The sequence below is a fragment of the Solanum dulcamara genome, chromosome 3, assembly GCF_947179165.1.
Source record: "Solanum dulcamara chromosome 3, daSolDulc1.2, whole genome shotgun sequence".
Taxonomy (NCBI): Eukaryota; Viridiplantae; Streptophyta; class Magnoliopsida; order Solanales; family Solanaceae; genus Solanum; species Solanum dulcamara.
Genome location: NC_077239.1, coordinates 73,069,547 through 73,092,660, shown reverse-complemented (window position 1 = coordinate 73,092,660; position 23,114 = coordinate 73,069,547). Strand labels below are relative to the sequence as shown.

Below are 23,114 nucleotides of genomic sequence, written 5' to 3'. Positions count from 1 at the left end.
GCTGAGATTATTTATCCTGGATTAATTATCCTGAGATTATTTCTTATTGATTGTTTGGATTATTGTATTAAAAATAATAAGTGTTGCATCCTTTTTAAGAAAAGTTGCTTGTTTAGAAAAATAGCCTTCACCTTATTTAATTTCTACACATTTTTTTATAGAGCTTTTGTTCTTCACTCTTTAAAATAAAATCTCCATCTTATTTAGTTTAATTATTTTTGTGTTCCCAAGATTGTGTGTTGACTATGTGCCAGAAGGAGAAAATTAGATCAAAACAACCATAAAATATTGGATCAAAACTCACCAGTGTGCATCAAAACAATAGTAAAAAATTGACAAAAAATGCACCAAAACAGCCTAACTTAACAAAACAGTAAAAACTACACTTAAATAGCAAAATTTGGACAAAAAATGCACTAAAACAACGAAAACTGAACAAGAACCGCACTAAATAAGAAAAAACTGGACAAAAATCTGATGTGAAAAGTGATAATAAAAAGGATTTAAGGGGTATTTTTGTCATCTCAATTATATTATCCCATGATAAATTGTTCTGGTATTGTTATTCCACTCAGAGGGAGGGATAACTTATCCCAGCACTATTTATTAATTCTGGGATAAGTTATCCCATCCTATGTAACCAAACAAAGGATTAAGAGACGCTAAAATTTTATCCCATGACTATTTTCTCTTATCCATCTCACCAAACGAACCCTTAGAGTTGTAGCTAAGTTTTCTTGTCCGGTTCATTGTTGTAAGACTTGCGTAAAGCTTCCTTCTTACTATTTATGAAGGCTTCTGTCTTCTCATTAATGTTTGAAGTCACATTTATAAAATGTCTTCGTCTTGCTGGTGATGCTGGTGCTGGTGCTGGTGCTGATGGAATTTGCTTGGTTTCATTTCTTTTTTGAGTTGTTTCTTTGATGTTCACGAACTTCTTTGGCGCTCCAACAATCTCCAAGTGCCTAAATTCAATTTCAATGTCACCATTCATATTTTTGATATCTTGTGGTGATTCAATGGGGATTTGATTGCCCATACCCATAGTGACCCAAATTGTATTGATGATGAGGTTAAAGAGGCGATTACATATGCTTGTTGATTGAGAATTCTGAATTTGGCCTCCTTTGTCCATTGATTTTATTTTGTTGATGGACTTATTTTTGTGGTACTAGCAAGTAGTAGTACGTGTATTATTAATATATGATGAACCAAAAGGTTGAAAAGTAAATGATTCTTTTCTTTTGGTAGTGTGATTCTTTGCTCTATCTACCCAAAAGCATTTTATCCCATTCTTTATCTATCCATCCTCCTTGGATGAAAAATGTTTTTTTCTTGAAGTGTTCTTTTACTTTTGTGCGTTACTTATGGAACTTAATTTGTCTGTGTTCACCACAAACTTATTATTTTAATCTTTAAGAAATTTATTTTTCTGAGAAATCAAATATGAAAAGATTGAAATTTTCTTTCATATTAAACACATCCTAATATATATATATATATATATATATATATATATATATATATTCTACACTATGAATGTAGTTTAAAGTGTGATACTAGATTATATTAGTTATTGGTTATGAATTGATTATATGATATTTTTTATACCATCACTACGAGGGTGAAAGCAGAGTTGACTACAAATTCGGTTGAACTCAATATTTTTGATGTAAACTTTGTATTTATCAATCATTACTCGATAACTCAAAAGTGTTAAAAGCTTTAAATTCATACACTTGGAAATTTATCTAAATTCTAGATCCACCTCAGTGTCACTAGAAACTTAAAAGGAGAATACACATTTTCCTGAGCATAATTTGTATTCCAACCTGGAAAAATTAAATACGTTTCTATTAAGTGTCACTTTTTAAATTCTTATATTCTATTTGCAGGTTCCTTCCAATCATGTACTACAGAATCTTGAATTTAAGCCCTCTATTTTCCCTATTTGTTCATCCAATAATGTTCCCATAGTCAAGAAATGGAAAATAATGTCAAATTTGGATAGCAACGTACAATCAAACCTCTTTATTATGGTTTCTCTCTCTTTCTTCTTCTTCTCCCTTTTCTCTTTTTTCTTCTTTCTCCTTATCCAAATTGGATGAACTGCCCTCCAAATTCGTCCAAATTGATTGCTTTGCTTGTTATTGTTGGCCATTATTAATTTGAACGAATTGTCTTTTAAAAAAATAAAATCATCACCATCACCTTTAACCTACTCCCACCACCATCACCATCATCTCCCCACCAAATTTCATCCAATTCCTTCTTAAATTAGTCTGACTTACACTCAAATTCGTCTACATTAGTCGTTTTGATTCTTATTGTTAGCCACTATTATTATTATTAACAACCCCATTTCTATAATAATTATTATAACTTTATTTTTGAAAGAAAATAAAAATAAAAATAAAATTAAGAAATCAAAAAATGGTGAAAATGAAAAGAAATGAATGATGAGAATATAGAAAGAAAGAGGGATTTGTGGAAAAGAAAAATGATGAAGATGGTGGGTGCAGGGCTGTAGGGTGAGGTGGGTTTTGTGATGGTGGAGGGGGGGTTGTGAAGAAGAAGAAAATGATGGGGCGAGGCTATGGAGTGAAGAAGAACTTTGAAGGGGGGGGGGGGAGGCGAGGGGCTATGGGGTTTGACCATTTGGTTAGAGGTGGATGTGAAGAAGAAGGTGGATCTATGAGGAGTGGGGTAAGGGTTGAATGGGGTGAAGGGATAGAGGGGTGGGTTGTAAAGAAAAAGGAAATATTTTTATTTTATTTTTTAATTGTATATTATTTTATTTTATTTTTTAATTGTATATTATTATTTTTTATTTTTTAATTGTATAATAATACATATATATTAATGTGTCCACCTTTTTGTGTTCTTCACTTGCTTAATTTTTTTCTTTTTGCCACACCAACATTTGAGATGGAAAATAATTGAAAGATAAATTGCTAAGGGGGTATATAAATACAACTTAAGTTTAGTTGTTAAACTGAGTTTACATGTCAAGTTCAGGGGTGAAATGTTGTATTTTCTCTAATTGGCCTGCATATATAGTTTGAAAAAATATACATTGGATCTAGTTGGCCACACATACAATTGAGGTCTTCAAATACATAAACATATATTTAGAGCATGTTTGGAAAGCCACAATATAATTAGAATTTGGTGTAATTGAGCGTAATTACACTCTTTGGCATGTTAGGTAGACCAAGTAATTACTTGGTAAGAGAAGAATTTGGTGTAATTGAAGGGAAGAAATTACACTCTTCAATTCCTAAGGGAGGATAAGGAATTGATATAGTTACATCACGTAATTACATGAAGCTTTTTAAAATTCTTCTTTTATTTATATTTTTTTATTTTAATTTATTTTTTATTTCCACTATTTTTTAAAAATATTTTTATTATTCTAATATTTTCTAAATATATATTTTTTATTTACTTTTTTCATTCCATTCAATTTTTCATATTATTTATTTATTTATTATTCTATTTCTTTTTAAAAATATTTTTGTTAGTATTCTAATTTTTTAAAATCATATTTATGTACATTGTGTTAAAATTTGATATAAGAGCATTCTATTAAATTTTTTATTTTGAATTTAGGATTTATGTCATATTTTCAATTTCATTTGTTTTAGTACTATTGACTTGATATTTCATGTTGCAAAACATTTACTTTTTAGTTAAACTTGATAGATTATTTTTTTGTCAAATATTTTAATAATTTTTGACATTATATTTATAATATTAACATTTTTGTCAAACATACATTTCATGATGTTCATAAAAATCTTATACTTTTAGTTTATTTGATTAAATTATTTAAAATATACTAATTTAAAAAATATAAATAATTTTTTTTATAATATTAGTTAAGAACATATGTTTATTAATTAATATTTAATTTAGTATCATTTATAAAGATCCTTATTTGTTTAATATAAATTTTAAATTAAGAAAATTAACTTTTATTTTTAAAATTTAATATAACCTTGTAGTTACACTTGTGCAACCAAACAGAACAATTGTAATTACACTGGAATTACATTGTGACAAACAAACAGGTCATCGTAATTACTATACTGTGTAATTATTATGTTAGTAATTACTACCCTAATAATTACACCAATTTCAATTACCAAGTGACTTTCCAAACAAACCCTTATTTTTTCTTTGAAAACACATACAATTAAAATCACATACTATATTTGTGGAATCTCAGTTAGAATTAGATATTACATGTGTCTAATACAATATATTTAATATTATGTATTTTCATAGCAGATATACAAGATACACGTATCAATATATCAAAAATCCTTGCAGTGACTAGTGAACACTCTTTCAATAAAGAAGTCAACAAATACTTAACATACACATATGACATACAAACACAATATATATTAGGCAAACAAGACAAATCTCATTAGTTTAGGGCTAACTACATGTCCTCTCATGAGTTTTCAATTTTTTTATTTGTGCCAGATTTTAATCCTAAGATATATGGGGTCAAATTTAGGTATAGTTTGTTCCAAATACATCATATGCGGATCTAGAATTTTGAATCTCTAGGTGTCACTCTACTTTGAACAGTAACCTATGACAAAAGCTTCAGCATAGAGCAAGATAATATTTAATATTTATTAGCAAAATTTGCATACAAAATTTTGACTTATTCTGTTAGTTTAGTTAAAATTTTTACTTACAAAAGGTGTGTAGGGTTCTAATCTACTTATTCATAATTTTTTTTTACAATAAATTAGCTCATAATGTCTTGCATGATAAAATTTTTTAAAGAAAATACAACCTACTATGGTGTTAAACCTGAGCTTTAACCACTAGCACCGCAAGACTCATTATTTCTAAGGGTGCCACATTTAATATTTATACTTTTCCTATGAATATGTATACAAATATTCAACCGAGATCACGAGATGGCGTGACACCCCCTCCTATCTACCTAGATTCGCCCCTGAGACATACTATATCCAAGTGGATTTGCATGTATCTGACTCCCTCTCTCTCTCTCGCCTTTCTCTTATATATCTCGCTTGCATCTCTCTTCTCTCATTTGGTTTTCTCCATATGTAGCTATATTTCAGAATGTATCAAGTATAATTTGCGTGTATCTAGGATATGCAGACTCTCTTACTCGCCTCCCTTCTACCTAACTCGCCTCTCTCCCTCTCCCCCTCTCTCGCTCGCCTCTCTCGTCATGTATAACAAAAATGGAGAATTTCACAAATAACCACTATAATAAACTCAATTAGGCCCCTTATCTATAGTTTGCATATTTACGGGATGTAGCTATAGTTTAAGCTGCATTGTTTGTATAATTCACAAATTTGTACAATCCCGCGGGTTTGTATAATTTGCGTGTGAGTTCATATAATTCACGTGTATTTTTGTATAATCTCTCTCAGGTCCAGTTTCAATCTCTAACTAATTTACTTAATAGGCCATGGCGGAAGAGAGAGATTCAAAAAATCCGATTTTCTATCTGTAAACTCGAAATAACGAATTTATACAAACACAAATATTTGAATTTTAAACAGTTATATAAATTATATTATACAAAATTTATAAAAATTTTGAATTATACAAATATACGAATTATATATAATTAATACTAAATATTAGTGATAAATTATAAATTAACTAAACTATAGTTATGTTATTCGCGTAATTTTTCCTACCAAAAATACACAATTCAGGCCCAACATTGTAAAAGCAGTCCAGTATATCACAAAGAGTGAGTCCAAAGCAAAGCAGCGGCCCACCAATAAAGTCTTTGTGTAAGAGTGGGAACTGCCAACTGTCGACAACATCGTCTTCAAGATTGACACTTTGACAGAACCGAATAATTACAACACTCAAAATCAGTTCTTCATTCCACTGCGAGCTATGGATTTCTTCAAATCCATCTTATCGGATGATCCTGATCCGGACCCTCCACTTTCCAAAAAGCCCCTAGATTCTTCGCCGGAGCAATCACAAGTTGACCCGGATCAGAATCTTGGTAAACCCAATTCACGATCTGATTCAACACCCGACGACGGTGGTGATGGTGATGGTGATGGTGATGATGATGGTGGTGTTTGGAGCTTCGGAGGTTTGTTGAAGACATTGTCAAACCGATCCGAATCAGTGCTCGAGACATACCGTCGGGATCTACAAGAATTCGGATCCGGGTTGAAGAAAGAAACCGAATTGTTCCGTGAAGTAGCTAGTCGGGCCGTTAAGGATCTTCCTAACTCGATCGAGGTCGGAACTACTGTTAGCCACGCCATTGACGGCGTCATCAAATCGACAACGGACATTATATCACAAGGTAAAGAAACCCTGCTCGCTTCTTCTGATGCTGAACCCGAAACCCCAGATGCGAGTCGGAGCTTGAATTCGGGTCGGTACAGTCGGTTTGAATCTCAACTGATGAATATCCAAAGTGACCCAAATACATTCTGCGTGGATCCTGAGGATTTGGAGGAGTACAAGAAATGGGAATCTGATTTTGATTTGAAGGAGAAGAGTAAGGAAATTGAGATTTTGATTGAAGAAAATGGACCTTTGGAAGGTATATACAGAAGGGTTGTGCCTAATGAAGCTGATAATGAGACTTTTTGGTGTCGATATTTTTATAAAGTCTATAAGCTTAAGCAACAAGAGCGTGTAAGAGCTAATCTTGTGAAGAGAGCAATATCTATAGATGATGATGAAGAATTGTCTTGGGATGTTGATGATGATGACGATAATGAACAAGAGAGCAATGCCAAATCGAAACTCGATGTGCAGGGAAAAGAGGGTTCTGTTATTGAAAGCTCTGTCAATGAGGTAAAGAAAGAATCTGCTACTCAAGATTCGACCAACGTTTCAAAGGAAGTGCCTACTAATAACAGTGAACCAAACAAGCAGGATTCGACCAACATTGCAAAGGAAGTGCCTACTAATAAAAGTGAATCAATCAAGCAAGATTCGTCCAACGTTGCAAAGGAAGTGCCAACTAATAAAAGTGAACCAATCAAGCAAGATTCGACCAACTATGCAAAGGAAGTTCCTACCAATAAAAGTGAGCCAAGCAAGCAGGATTCAACCAATGTTGTAAAACAGGCCACCCATAGTGATGAATCAAAAACTTTAAGTTCAGCTGTTGTTGATAGGAAAGAAGAGAATCAGTCTAATGTGGATGGTGGTGGCAAGAGCCAGGTCGTAGAATCAGTGGAGAGCAACAAAGATAGTAAGAAAGAAGACACTGAAGTTACTACTCTGAGTAAAAAGGAGGAAGGGGTAGTAACAGGTTCAGAGGGGAAAACTGCTAGGGATGGATCTGGCAAAGATGGTGGTGTCCCTATTGCTTCAAGTCAAAAGACGGGGGCTGATGAGGACGATTTGGATTGGGATGAGATTGAAGACATTGAGGGTAATGATGACATAAAGGCAACTTCTCAGGTTGCAAGCTCCAGTAGAGATGATTTGAGGAAGAGGCTTAGTGTTGAAGAGGATGATGAGGATTTGAGTTGGGATTGAAGATGATGATGAGCCTGTGAAAGCTTAGATTGTCAATCAAGCTTAAGATATGCAGAAAGCTGGATGTCAAAACTCACAGAATTAAACTTTAAAGCTTGAAACCTAGTAAAGTAAGATAATGTTTATTGTCTCAGGCAGTTTGTTTAATTGTGCTGCATGATTTTCATTCTTTATATTGAACATTTAGTTTAATAGTCGCAATTTCTATGTCCAGCTGTTCATTTATAATGTGAACATGTTTTTGTGCCCTTTGTATACTTGGGAAATTTGAATGAAAGCAATGATGTTCATAGACAAAATGCTATCCCATTATTCTGTTGCATTTATGAACTCTGTGAAGTGTGTTCAGTTATTTGGAATCATGTTATTAATGCTTACAATGTAGTATTTGTCCTGGGGGAGGAGACAGATTACTGTTAGATTTTGATTACTTTATCCCCGTCGTGGTGCTTAGTTTATATACTTGCTTAAATTAAATGCTCTCGTAGTACCTCCCCTCAAGTGATCATATATTTGCATCATATCATAGTTTAATTTTTCATTGGTCTAGCAGTTTTGACCACTTATATAATAAGCACAGTAACAATAAGATAAGGCAACTGTGCAGTCTGCAGAGAATGTTCATTTGGATAAAGCTTCTAATTGGGAGGAAGAAATGAAACACGCTCCACCTTTATCAACGTAGCGTAGCTTCTTTGCCCTTAGTAATCAGTGTCTGAAGTTGCATGATTGTGATTTGTGAATGTGCTCCCAGTTGTTGTGTTATTTGTAATAACAAAAAGTCTTATCAAAAAGGTAAAAGAAGGTGTATAGTCGAGTATAAACTAGATACAAAAGGGAAGCGCAGCCCTTCATGTCCTCACTTCTTACTTCTACACATAGTATTCCCTAATACACTGATGTCGTTTTAATCACTTGGGAAATACTTTAGCTTCAGGCAGTCCGTTTGCTGCATAGCTCGCCATAGCATGAGAGTATTGGGGACCTTCTTCACACACACGGTCCTTTTCTCTCTTGGCATCATAGGTTAAGTGGCTACTGCATCTAAATAGACAATCCTAATCGTTTTTCATGAGGGTCAAACTCTTCCAAGTTGATAAGCTGAATACCCTAGAGTATTTTGTACTGCTGCTATTACTATTACTAGTCTAAACGAGTGGGTAGGAAAAGAAGATTCTTTCAGCCTCATTTGCAAATCTACTTTTACACCAAAAGGAAAGCATAAGTATAGCATTAAAGCTTCATCTTCTGAGTTGAGTTAGTTTCTTCTTCAAGACAAATATTCGGCTACTCCACTGTCAGGTATCTGTAAAGCTTACCTTGGTTGTAGATGAATAGGTATAACAGCCAACACCCAATCGCTCAAGTAAAAGAAGGCAGTTTTTGAAATGTACAAAAATAAGTAAAATCAAAATTCATGCTCAACACTTGAGCTCAATAGCATGGAAGTTGCCCCGGTAAAGAGAGCCTTATCTAGATGATGATGAAGAATTGTCTTACGTTGTTGATGAACAAGAGATCAATGTCAAATCAAAAGGTGATGAGAAGGGAAATAAGGCTCTGTTTCTAAAGATCCACGATTTTCTCGTAAACCAAGTGGCTTCTGATGAGAATGAACGGGCACTTGAGTTTCTGCCGTCACTGTGAGTGAAGTGTGCTGTAATTTAAGTGAATCAACCAAGTAGGGCTTCAATTGCAAAACAGGAAATTATGGTATGATGCAGTTAGTTCAATTGTGCTAATTTTCATTCTTTGTAAACTTTTTAGTTTGAATCAAGATTGTTATGCCCAGTTCTTCATTCATAAAGTGAACATGTCTTAATAAAGTCGGGATGTTGAGGCTGAATCAATCAACAATGATGAATTCCAGATAACCCAAAAACCAAAATATATATCATTACCTAAAATGATCCCATACTAACCTTAAAGAGATTGATGTAAAAACGAAAACTTAAATACAAAATTCAACCTGTTGTTTGGCTAATATACACTCCATTTACCTAAGGTCAGTTATCTCTAAAGCCTATCACATAGGTGAACAGGTATAGCAGCCAACGCCTAGTCTATGTAAAAAAAGAGAAGGAAAACCTTTGAAAAAACATAAGAAAAAGAAAGCAAATTCATGCTCACTCATTGTACACACTAGGATAAAGCCCCTTCAGCTACAAAGGGTGCTTAAAGACTTCAAACTGGAGAATCTATGTGGATTTGCCATCGAGATCCAAACTTGGTTCTGAAGTGGTCTCTTATTTAGGCGAGCCACTTGGGGGAGGTAGTGCAAGGAACCGTCCTCTTTGAGCACGCGGTGGAAGATGCTTTGCAGGTTTTCTGGATCCACCATTCCATGGAAGAAATACACCAGTACCACCACGAGGAGCTCTACGGGGATTCATAACCACTGGGCGAACTGGTGCTAGCATAACCATCGGAGATCGAACGACACCCCATTTGGGAATCACATCCATTGGCTCATAACCATTGTGTTCTCTATTTCCAGTTGCATATTGTGTTGGAACACCAGGTTGCCATAAGGTCATGGCTCTAGTCAGAGGAGCAACTTCTGAGAAGTTGTTTCCCATCTCTGTTCTGACTTTGAAGAATGTGATTGTAACTCTTTTGTTAGGAGATGAGCACATGGCATGTCTGGCCATATCAGCACTGTTTCCCCTCATGATCAAAAGAGAACTGCAAATATTAAAGAACCAACCATAAGAATAGTCATTGGGGAAAAGAAAAGGGGAAAACAAGTGCTTGTCAAGTTCATATCAAAAGAAGCTGGTTAACACATTGGAATCTCCATCAACATTGTCCTCAAGGAACTTTTAAAACTTTTCTCTCTCATCTCATATGGTTTCATTAATTTACCAGGAGAAATGAAAGGAGCTCTTAGTTTTAGTAGACCGGGGTGGTTTGTTTTAGAGAGGCGATCATCAAATGGAACTTCAACAAACATTGTAAAATAAGATTGTAATTACTGAGCTAATCTGAACTACAAAGCAAAAGCTTCATCAGTGTACAGCACCTAAAAGAAATGAAGTACGTACCCCTCTTTTAGAGAAAGCATGAGTGAGCCTTTGTAGTTCCCTTCACTGTCGCATACAAGCGTTCGCCCAAATGCCATCATTGAGTCAGCCAGAACAAGGGTGGACACTGGCTGTTCCAAGTGAGGTGGTTTCAGGAAAGGCTGTGAATACTCCCCCTAAATAAGCAGCATACAAGCATTTAGGCTTCATTTTTATACTGATAAAAATGTTGCAGGCCAACATAACTCTAGAATAAATGCATATACCTCATCAAAGAAGTTGATGATGCAGCTGTTAGGTCTTCTACTCTCTGATATTAGATGCCACTGAATCAGGTGGTCTATGACACCTTGCAGAAGAGCTGGAATGGGCTCATTGTGACCTGAAATTGGCATTTTTCCAAATTATGATAGGTATGATAGAATTAGAACTGGAGATTAAAATTGAGGAGAATTAGCGACCAATGGTCAAATCTTGTAAACCACAAATAGCAATAACAGATGGTATGTTTTAAGACGCGTTTTTTCTTACTCTTCTGACATGTGGCGTCCTCTTTTACATGCCCAAAAATTGGTGCACCAAGCTGAATTAGCTCTCTTTTGCTGCCCTTCACCTGCTGGTTGTACAGAATAAAAGTTTCACCTGAAACAGTCACAGATCAATCAGGAAATTATCCAAGATCACACATTGGAGAAGTAATAGTAAAACAGATTTGACATTGCTGGCATCGCAAAAGTTGACAAGGCACCAAACAAAAGGATAAGTAGAAGAAGTTTAACTTTAGTTGATGCTTTTGGTGCTTGTATGGTTCATCAGATTATAAGCAAAAGAGAAGTTTAAGTGAAAACAAAATCAGCATCAACCTCAAGCACCAAGTCACAACAATGATTTAAGGCAGCTGCAATTAGTAATAAAGAAAAAAACGAATGCCCAAACCTGCTCCAGCAAACCTACAGAAGGTGTCCTTTTACTATCTCATTAACTTCGCCCCAAAAAGGAAACAACAATAACTATAAAAGCGTCACGAATCACAGGATCCACCTGAGAGTTCACCATTTTGACCAGCAACTCGAAGTTCATTCACAAGGTCATCTAATTTAGAGAGCTCATTCAGATTAAAAACATCTTCGAATAACTTGAGACCTCTCACAACATTCACCTGTCAGCCACAATGTAAGGGAAGTTTAAGATCTTCACAACATTCACATCCTACCAGAATGGATGTAAAATAACAAGGAAATAGAGGACTTACCATATGGCCTTTGACTGGTTCCTTTGATACAAAACCCTTTGTCATCTTGATCTGGTCATGCCTCGCCTCGCAGTTTTCATGGTTTGTGCAAAATTCATCAGAATCCAGGAAATGCTGTACTTGAGATCCTATAAAATGAAAGTACGCATTTAAATATGAGCATTCTCTATCCACAATGATGCAATTAAAATTCCACTAGTTAGTTGCAGTAACGGAGCAGTGAAACATGCTTGATCATAGTCTTTGGCAATAACAAGAAACATTGATGGTGCATACATATTTGAAAGCAATTTCACTATGTACATTGACAGTTTGACATGACCATTGTTACTCATTATGAGTTGATAGTTTTTTAGCAGACACAATCTTTAACAAAGTTGTTAAATGCGTTAAAGGTATAACCTCCGAAAGACTAAACCACTCATAGAACACGACCAACAATATAAGTTCTAATACATTTCAAACATATTTTCAACTATTATCATCTATAAACATATTATTCTGATTTCTGGTTATGAGTCAAATATATTTTTTGTAGACATCATGTTAACATAGTTGTTATTGATACCAAACAAGTGCTACAGATAAGAGTCCAATTCCATTAATGTTCATCAAACTGCCTAAGTGACCCAACCACTATGTGGGGACTAGTTGATTTTGCCCCGTTCCTTTACAATGCCTTAATGTTATGGTGTCATTTCCATAAAAAAAATGTGGCCGACTAGAAACATTCTGTACTATATATGCAAAGGTAAAAGAGTGTCTTTTTCAGTTTTGCCGTAATTTTGTCCGTCTGCCAAATTCAGTCACTCTTAACAAGTAACCACTATTAATAACCCACGAAAAGATAGGGTGTAGTTTTAAAAGTGAACTAGTAGATTGATAACTGAAATTGACTTAACTTATTTTATACAGCTTATAAGTTGAAAATAACTTATAAATTAAAAAATAAGTTGGACTATTTAAGCATAAAATGAATTTAAATTGGCCAGTAAAAAACTCAAAAAAATTAAAAATAGCTTATAAACAACTTATAAGTCAATCAAAACAAGCTCTAAATCATGTGTTGCTAATATAATAAGTATATTCTTTTCTCAAAAAAGCATATACTAAGCATAGTCTTTTTTATAATGTTAATATATATTTATATTTAAGTCCAAAAATATAAAGGGAACAGAATTTTCGGGGCTTTCCATTATAGCATTGCGACAAAAAAATGAAAGCAGCAAGCACTAACACTTGGAGAGGAAAGAGAGACAACGCAGGTGACCCACTCTATAAACCTACCAAATGACTACGGAGGAATACTACAACAAGTGCCTTGGCCCAAACCCCCCAAAGTATTGGATCACACAAAAAGTGAACCCAAATTAAACACTCCCCCAAGGACAACTGGGTCAATTAAGATTTATTCCTCCATATCTTTTTTTATTTATTTATTTAAGTCATTCATCTTATATCTATATATAAAAAATATATTTTCACCAGTAAGCCTGCAAAGAATAATAGTGGATCAGCATTTATTTGTGCATGAAGAATCACCTACTAATTGGCGAAATTTGAACCTGCTATTTTATTGTTCTCAATTAATTCATTGATTATTAAGTCACGTCTTTGAATTATCTCTATTATCTTTTTTTTTTTTTTGTATCTAGAGTTTATAGGTTATTGACTTTTTTTTAAACAAAACAAACTATTTTCATCAACCGAACTAGAATAAATTCTAACCAACCTAATGAATTGGGTTAGAAAACCCAGCCAAAAGTTAGCAGATATGTTAGGCATGAAGCCAACAAGACAGAGCTATGACGTTCGTCAAAACATCACACATTTGAGACCCACCTAAATAAAGAGAGAAAAATTTAATGACTCAATTCTGCCTCTGATACCCACCTCAAGGCATCTATCGAACAGAGCCGTCTTCTCTTATTATAAGGTTTTTTTTTTCTTCTTTTTTCGTACAGTGAAACTCAATATGTTTCTGAATTCTGATTCTGTGCTGCACCTAACTCCTAAAATTACAACACCTCCTTTTTCTTTCCCCACATTGGTTTTGTCAAAACTTTTTTTCCCATTCAAAACATTGGGAAATCAACAGCATTTAACTAAAAATTTCATTTCCAATTCGAAAGAGCAAATTAAGGATAAAGGGATTGACATTGTAATTGTAAAGCTGAAAAGTCATCCCTAAAATCTGAATATTTTGGTCTTCTTTTTGAAAAGAAAGTGGCCGAGAAGGATGACAGCTTTTACTTGAATTTCATCACACCAAATTGGGGTTTGGCTTGAAAACTTATGACAACTTTTACTTGAATTTTATCACACCAAATTGTGTTTTGGCTTGAAAACTTTGACAAAAAAATTTCACGTCATCTTTTTTTCAACAAAGAAAACAACATACCCAGTGATCCCATGATAGAATATACGCTTGTTTTCGAAAAATTTTCGGCTCAAATGCAATAAATCTCGATACAAAGAAGAAGACAATGAAGAGAAATCGAAACAAGAAATAGTGCAAAAGTTGCCAAAACAGCAATAAAATCGTGATAATCAAAAAGCCATAAACAACATATTAGGTAACAAACTCACTGATTTCTCAAAAAAAAAAAAAAACTGATTTCTTTTCTTAGAAAAGACATAAGAATTTGAAAGAATTTTCAATGCTTTATGGTAACAAACTCCAAAACAGGAATTTAAAGAGAATTTTTCATATTATGGAGTGAGATGAGATGAAACAATTCTCCTCATCTTTAAAAGGAGATTTAATGTTCGAGTCAGCGAATGGACAAATTCTTGTTCGAGACATAATTTTAGAAAGAAAAAGTTATATCAACACGAATCTGAATTAATTAAATTGTACATTCAAAATATTGAAGGGTTAAATTTAAGGAAAAAGGAGAAATATCCACAATTTTTTTATTTTTTTAACCGTTACTCACCGTCTTAAAATTAAAAGTGAAAGGTGTTTACCGAACAATTTCATTCGGGAATAAGGATTGTTCTTTTTCCAGTCGAACCAGATTGAGATCCAAAGCCAATAGTCAGATCAACATGAAACAATCAACATATATAATAATTTTCTCTGTTAAGTCCGATTTCATTATTTTTTTGAAATAAAGTTTACTTTTTTAAGAAACAACATAAAGTATTCTTTAAAATCAAATTCTTTTTTCTATTAATTTTTTTTAAAACACGTCCGAAAAAGTCAAACTTCCCCAATAACAGTGACTGCAAAGAACTCTTGAAGCTCTGTACTCTGTTTCTACAACGACGGCATATTTTATGTTGCGTGTATGCCAAAGAATGACATTAAGGATCAATATGACTGAGTCATGATGGAATGATTTAATCTTTTAAAAAAAAACACTGTTGAAATCGTCGGCCTCAGAAATGAGCCTTACACTGTACGAGGCTCAATGCAAATACCTCAACGTAAATACCAAATACCGAGCAATAAAAAAGACATTAATGGCCACGACATATGAATACTTATACGAAACCAAGCACACAAAAGTCTCTTTCAAGAGATTATAAGAAAAAAAGAGTAAAAATAACATATAAGATTTGGAAATATAGGAATATTCTCTATAATTTTTTAATTCTCGATTCTTGAAACGCCGTTTAATTATTTGTTTTATACACTTGAATCTCTACCTCAAAATTTTAAAACAAATATTAATATAATAATAATAAAAAAAACTCATTAAAAAATTACTTACCTGTATCCGTGATCTCACTTTCCGGCGATCCATTTGAATCATCTCTAACTGAATCTTCATCGACCACCTCACCGCCTCCATTTTCCGACTCTTCATCATGACAATTGATCTTCTCATTGAACGATTCCTTCATTACTTCATTCTGTTTCACGTCGGCGACCTCAACTCTATCACTCACTTTCCGAGCAGCGAGTTCTCGGAGCTCAACCGTTACATCAGCAATTGAATAATACTTCTGCATCTGAAGAATTGGGATCCAATTCAGTCTCCGACGATGTATAGCGGAGAAAACCGATTCATATTCCGATCGGCCTCCTTCCAGCTGAGTGATATGATTACAAAGCGCATCAATAATCGCATTTGCAGCTGCGAATTCACCTCTAAACCACGCTATAATTGCATCCTTAGCGAATGTTTCGGACGTCATTGGAGGTGGTTGGACTACCGGAGCACCAGTAAATGGAAATCGATCGGAATTTGCAACAACGCCGGCTGCCGGCGGCATCTTGAGACAGGCAGTCGGAGAAAGAGAGAGTTGAATTTGATGAGGTGAGTGAAAGTTTCCAATATTTGTGGGGCAGCTGAAAATTTGTTTTGTTGAATAGTCTAAATTGTTGCAACAGTAATGTATTTAGAAGGCATATAGAGAAACAGAGAGAGAGAGAGAGGGATATTTTTTGGGGTTTGGAGGAGGGGTTTGGTGCGTATTTAGAAGGCGTCTTTGGAGGCTTTTACAAAGAGATTTTGGGGTGGGAAGTCCGTGGTGGGTAGGTAGGCCCATATAGCACCCTGGCTAATTGTCAAATTTGAGTTTTAAAATCATTAATTGCGAATAATTTTTTTAACTGCGGTCGAGAGAAAATGGCGTGTACTTAATTTTATTCAGATTATTTTTATTTTGTAAATATAAAGAAATTATTTTTAAATGAATAACAAATTTACATTGTTTTAATTTGTTTATGTAATTTTAACTTGATACAGTGTGTAAGAAAGTAAATAACATATTTAAATTTAGCGGCTTATAAGTTGCTTTAAATAAATTAAGCCAAATATATTTTAAATCTTGTGGTCTAATAAAACATACAACGTAGATTTAGAAAAAAGATAAAAGAGATTTCTTTTGGGATGAATTAAAAAAAAAAACAAGACAAATAAATTAAGATAAATGAAATAATTAGACAAGTGTGAAAAAAAAGATATAGTACTGAAGTAAACATGCTGAAATATTATAAAGAAGGGAACAGTAACGACAACACATAGTATGATAATTCAAGAATGAAAACAACAAAGTAATACCAATAAAATTGAAGGACAAGATGAGATATTCTCAATGCAACTAACATGGCTGTACGAAATATAAGTTGTTTAGTAATTAAAATGCGTAGCGAAATGGTTAATTTTATTAATCCAAATTATAGGAAAATATCAAAAAAATAATATTTCATGACTTAATTGACTACAATAACGTTATAATATGAGAAAATATACAAATCACCTCATGATATAATAAAAAACAAGTATAATCGCATATAATAGTTTTCTATAGTAATATTAACTAACATTCAGGAATAAAATGTTATAAAATATCAATTATTAGAGAAAATGGCTCTACACGACATGAATCCGAAATAATCAAACTTCAATGTGAGTATCATACATCGGATAGGAAACAAAAATAAATAAATACTAGAGATAATTTTCCTCAAAAAACCAAAAGCTATATGCATATTACTTATTCAATTTGGCATTTTGAGATAATTTGACAGAGTTATTTAATTTGTCTGTACTAATTAAGGAAATAAGATTATAAAGCCTTTACATAATTAGGTCATTTAAGAAGTAAATACAAGTAAATCTCTTTCAATAAATATTAATATTGATATCACTCTCCATTTGATGCTTATATCAAATCATTAATACATGACGTACGCTCTTACGTATACTCTCATCACTAAAATCACAATTAATAATTATATATTAATTTATTTTAATTTATAACTTAATCCTGATAAATTAATATAAATATTGAGTAAAATAAGTATTTACATGAAAATAAAAACTAACCTACTATCATAAATTAAAATCCATTAATAAATATTTATCATCAAGTATACAACTTAAATTTACGAAAAATATTAATAATTTAATTTATTTACCATCAAACTTTCACCTTGTCGTTGAAATCAGTAAAGCCGCCTTCATGGGATTGGGTCTCCCATTAGAACTTTTCTTCCTTACCTGTTGGTTCTCAAATTTCCTATAATTTAATTATGAATTGAAAGAAATGTGGAAGAGCAACAATAATAACAACTATTTATTTATTAGATAAAAATTATTTACATTTACATTTTATTTTGAAAATTAATCTCATCACTGGCTTATAATTAATTTCCATATATCTCTGCCTTTCCTTTAACTTTTTAATTAATATCATGTTATTTTTTTATTTTGAAATCTATTTTATGGATTTACTTAAAGAACGAATAAATTTTGTTTTGAAATGAGAAATAATAATATACATGTATACAAGTTCCGGACATTCAATGCCAAATTAAATGAGCTAAACTAATCTTTTTAGAATAATTATAATTTACTAGTGTCAAAAAATAACAATCAAAATTCAAAAATATTTATTTTTTCAATTTAGAATGAAAGAGAGTAAAATAATTATAAGCATATACTTTATGTGGATTACAGAAAAAGTTAATTATTAAAAATTGAGGTAGATTATATAATAAATTTCTAAAAGATTATGTATTTATACCTTAAATACATTTTAAATTAATGTAGATAACATTTCATTAATGACTATCGATTAACACGCCCATTGTCGAACAATTGCACTATTTAGCTAAATTAAAATTTTAGTAAATATTATATTTTGACTTTATTTTGTTTTTACGGGTGACCATTTTTGTATATTTTGACATTTCTTAATAAATTATTGGCTCTGTCACTGTGTATACACCACATGCATGCATAATACACGTAGTGTTAAATTAACATAAGAATCATAAATACAACAGTAGGTTTTATAATAAATTTATACAAAGATTGTTCTACTTAGAAGGTTGATGAACTTAAATTAAATTTATGACACATTATAATATTATTTAATTTATAAGTAAAATGCGTAAGTGAAAAATATAAAATATCATGTAATAATGTTAAAATGTTTACATAGGTGGCGTCATGAAAAAATTTATCAAGGAAAAGAAACATGACTTAATTTTGATATTAAAATTTAATTGAGTGAATTAATTTTACCTGAATACACATACAAAACATATATGCAATCTCAATGAAACTTAGATCTCAATGAGAAAATTCTTAATTTATACATATTGAAATCATTAGTATAAAATATTAACCAATCCTTGAGACTAGACTCAAAATGCATGAACGTAACTTGAATATTGTACTAGTCTATGAAGCTTTTATTATATGACATGAACTGAAAACATATTGAGATCAGGTTTTGATGTATCCAAAGTAACTATTTACTTAGTATAAACATGCTAAAATCATGAGTGCCGACTCGCCTCACCCAGGATTTGAGGCATGACGAACTTCAAATCAAGAACAACAATAAATAATATTTATGCACATCAAGTGATCAATTTTTGGAGTGCAAATTCAGTGGTGCGATGGATGAAGAGGGCATGGAAGTGAGGCTTGCCACTCTACCTATTCCCAAGGGAGAAAACTTTAAATATCTTGGATCTGTCATCCAGAGGAGAAATCGACGATGATGTCACGCATTGCATTAGGGCAGCATGAATAAAATGGAGGCTTGCATCTGGAGTCCTTTGTGATAAGAAGGTACCATCTAAACTTAAAGGTGAGTTCTATAGAATGGTGGTTAGACCGTCGTTGTTATATGAAGTGGAGTGCTGGCCAGTCAAGAACTCTCATGTTTAGAAGATGCATGTTGCGGAGACGAGGATGCTGAGATGAATGTGTGGACATGCTAGGAATGATAAGATTAGGAACAAGGTTATTTGGGAGAAGTTGGGAGTGGCCTCTGTGGCAAATAAGATTAGAGAAGTGAGACTGAGATGGTTTGGACACGTGCAGAGGAGGGGTGTTGACGCACCAGTTAGGAGGTGTGAGCGGTTGGATTGGGGGTTATGCGGAGAGATAGGGGCAGACCGAAGAAGTATTGAGGAGAGATGATTAGACAGGATATGACGCAACTCCATATCACCGAGGACGTGACCTTAGATAGAAAGGAGTGGAGGTCGTGTATTAGGGTAGAAGAATAGTAGGGGTATAAGGCTAGTAGGGGTAGAATGTTGTCTTGCCTTGTGACGGTTTAGGATTGGTCTTAGATCTTTTGATTATCACATTACTTTGCTATTGTTATTGTTCTTGTGTTGTAGAATTTGCATCGCTTTTCGTTTTAGCCATTATGCTATATATATATATTATTTTTCTCTCTTACTCGGGACTGATGCTTTTGAGCCGAGGGTCTTTCGAAAATAACATCTCTATCTTAATGAGGTAGTGGTAAGATCTGCGTACATTCTACCCTTCCAGACCCCACTTGTGAAATTTCACTGGGTATGTTGTTGTTCTTCATTTCCGTTATTGTCTTCATACTGCTTGAATTGTTTTTTTCTTGAGTTGAAAGTTTATCACTAACAATCAATCTACCTCCAAGATAAAGGTAAAATATGTGTATAATTAAACTTCACTTTATATTATTACATTGAATGTGTCATTATTATTATTTAACAACTTAAAATTTTAGATAAGATACCGAGACCTCAGACCTCGGATATAGTTACAGGAAAACAAAAATAAAAGGCGCACAAATTAAAAAAAAGTGATGTAACAGCATTGATCTTTTGTTATATACTCTGCAAAATCGTTGGGTGAGCGTGGGCATATATATATGGGACCAAAAAAGTGGCGCTCTATTGTTGGTTAGCAGACGACTACCGAAGATAAAAGGTTATAATAGGCCCCGCCGCGAAGCTGAGTGGGGATTTATAGATTGTGGTTCAGTGATGAAATTGCTTTACCCTTAATCAATAGTCTCGTGTTTGAGCTTGAGTATGTAGAAATCTTGTTGAAAGCGTTTTTTTTGAATGGATTCTGCAGTGCACGAATAATTTAAATTTAATTGAGGCTACAATGTGAGCTTCGGACAAAAAGGAGTGAGTGGGGGTGCAGTTAAGCTACAGAACAGTAAGGGATGCACGAAAATTGGATACTATTTAAATGGGTTGACACCACCGAAGAAGCGCATTACGCACATGCAAACGATTCCCTATTTCAGCCAAATAGGAACTAGAATCATCATCTATTTACTCTCTTCAGCAAACAAGAAAATACACAATTATTTCTATTATTATTATTATTATAATAGGAGAAAAGAAAAAAAAGAGACTATCATCATTGTATAAAAGAATATAGAAAGTTAAGATAAAAAGGCATGACAAATAAAGAATTACTCTCTCACCCTCATTTTAGTTAGGCATAATATATAAATATATAAATATATAAATATATAAATATATAAATATATCTTTAATTTGGCCTCAACTGATATCGATGTTCTTCAACTTTAGGGGTATAAAAGTAGACACTTAAAATTGTATAAAGTTGAATAAGTAGACACACACATTATATGAGGTATAATATAAATTTGTTTGAGTATTGTATATCTCACGCGATTTGTTATGTAGGATGCGTGTGTCTACTTGTTCAATTTTATACAATTTTAAGTATTTATTTGTTCACACCCAAATAAAATTATAAAATATAAGTGTTAACTAAAACCAACTTAAAGAGCATATTTATGTATTATTTCTTTTAGTTATGACATTTCCCCTTAAAAAATCAGAAATAAAAAGTAAGTATTGCTTACTAATTTATTCTTTATCCTTCTCCAATTAATGTGCTCTCCATCCAAAAATTTAGCTAAAAGTTCAAAAGAAAGAGGTTGAGCCAATTTTATTAGTAATTGAACAACCACAAAATTAGCCAATTGAGCCTGTTTGGATGGACTTATTTTAAGCAACTTATAAATTGAAAACTGCTTATAAGTTAAAAAAAAAAATAGGTGCAACCCAACTTATTTTTTTTGACTTATAAGCTGCTTAAAATTAGTCAATCCAAATAAATCCAATTATTTATTGTGGCTTATTTTAAGCACAAAATGACTTTAAATTAGTTAGTTAAACACTCAAAAAAACTGAAAACAACTTATAAATAACTTATAAGCTAATTCAAACGGGCTCAATAATCACTTGTTTGAAGTTTAACTATTCAAATTTATAAGTTTTAGGCTATCTAATCAAATATTATTTATTTTCAAGAACAAGGCAATTTGTTGGTTTCGAGATGGATTTTCTTGTGGGCATGTCCACTTGTTTTCCTATTCAAGTTCTATTTCAATTTTTAGAAAGTTCAGATTTTTGTATATTTATCAGTTGTTTAATCTGTATGCACTTTACACATTAGCTACTTTTGAGAATAAATATTTAACTTTGATTTTGCAAAATAAATAAATAAAAAACAAGCCAATACTATTATACTCCCTCAATTATTGTTACTAGTTTAATATTGACTTTGTAAGAAATTATTTATTAAGTATTTAGTTTATTAAGCTATTTATATTAATTATGCTTTTTTAAATCTAGTTTTAACTAGTACTCCATTAGGAATAATAGACTATAAGTGGAGAATTGAAATAAATAAGTAATTTTCTTCTTAATTTACTAAAATAAAAATATTTTTATTAATACTAAATTAGTAAAAAGGTAGTGAAGAATTACTAGTATTAAATTAGCTAAAGACGTAACTATAACTTTATATAAGAGATTCTCTGTCTTATTCCCTAAAATTTCTCAACAAATAAAAGTAGAAATATTCTCCTCAAACCCCTAATAGAAACTCTCACATACATTCTTAGGGTTAAGTAAGATAGAGTGTCATCTTTTAATGATTGGATTGTTTATTCATAAGTACACGTACTCGACTGTTGGATAAAAGTGCTTTTGGTTCTAAAAAAAAAGAAACTTTAGCTTAATTAATGAACAAATTAAATTTATGAAATTATTGGTGCACACATGACTATTCTTTAATAGACTCTCTTTTGGAGTTTTGGTTAAACAAATAAACCAGCAAGGTCAGCTTATATAAATATGAACAGAGACGAATTTAGAATTTTGAATTAATAAAATAAAATTGTTGGTGCACACGCTTTTCTTTAAAAAAGAAGAGACAATTTATTAGTAATATTGAATTATATACGAAATAATTAAACTATGGCTCAACTACTTATATATAACTATAAGAATTGCCTTCATGTGTTTAGATTATCTCAGATTAAGCAATGAAAATGATTTTGTTTTTGTAAAAATATAAATAAGATGACATTGCGTAAATAGATCAATATGGTTCGATCCTTCTTCGAATCCAAATATAGCTAGCAGGATTTTTTTATTTAGTGCATCATATCGCCCTTCTTATAATATGCTCTAATTTTTAATACAAAACATTTATCTTCAATATCGCTGAACACCAATCAACGGATCTTAGGAGGTATTTTAATTAATGTCCTCAAATTATTGCCAA

General features: G+C 32.4%; 2 protein-coding genes across 2 annotated transcripts; one reads left to right on the top strand and one right to left on the bottom strand.

Annotated features, from left to right (window-relative positions):
* The first annotated feature begins 5,814 nt into the window (after positions 1-5,814).
* Positions 5,815-7,832, top strand: LOC129882864 (uncharacterized). The gene has a single exon (XM_055957351.1). It carries the CDS (start codon positions 5,914-5,916, stop codon positions 7,531-7,533), a length of 1,620 nt encoding a protein of 539 aa, XP_055813326.1. The 5' UTR covers positions 5,815-5,913; the 3' UTR covers positions 7,534-7,832.
* A 1,620-nt stretch (positions 7,833-9,452) lies between these two features.
* LOC129882863 (RNA demethylase ALKBH10B-like) lies at positions 9,453-16,234 on the bottom strand. The gene is made up of 7 exons (XM_055957350.1): positions 15,528-16,234; positions 11,809-11,936; positions 11,598-11,715; positions 11,088-11,198; positions 10,823-10,938; positions 10,578-10,732; positions 9,453-10,218 (listed from the first exon to the last, which is right to left on the bottom strand). Exons 1-7 carry the CDS (start codon positions 16,030-16,032, stop codon positions 9,780-9,782), a joined length of 1,572 nt encoding a protein of 523 aa, XP_055813325.1. The 5' UTR covers positions 16,033-16,234; the 3' UTR covers positions 9,453-9,779.
* Between the last annotated feature and the right edge of the window lie 6,880 nt (positions 16,235-23,114).

Coding starts and splice junctions, on each gene's coding strand:
- LOC129882863 (XM_055957350.1), bottom strand. CDS start 16,032: ATGCCGCCGGCAGCCGGCGTTGTTGCAAATTCCGATCGATTTCCATTT. Junction 11,199..11,597: donor TCAAAATGGTGAACTCTCAG/GTGGATCCTGTG, acceptor TGACTGTTTCAG/GTGAAACTTTTATTCTGTAC. Junction 10,939..11,087: donor GGACGCCACATGTCAGAAGA/GTAAGAAAAAAC, acceptor TGCCAATTTCAG/GTCACAATGAGCCCATTCCA.
- LOC129882864 (XM_055957351.1), top strand. CDS start 5,914: ATGGATTTCTTCAAATCCATCTTATCGGATGATCCTGATCCGGACCCT.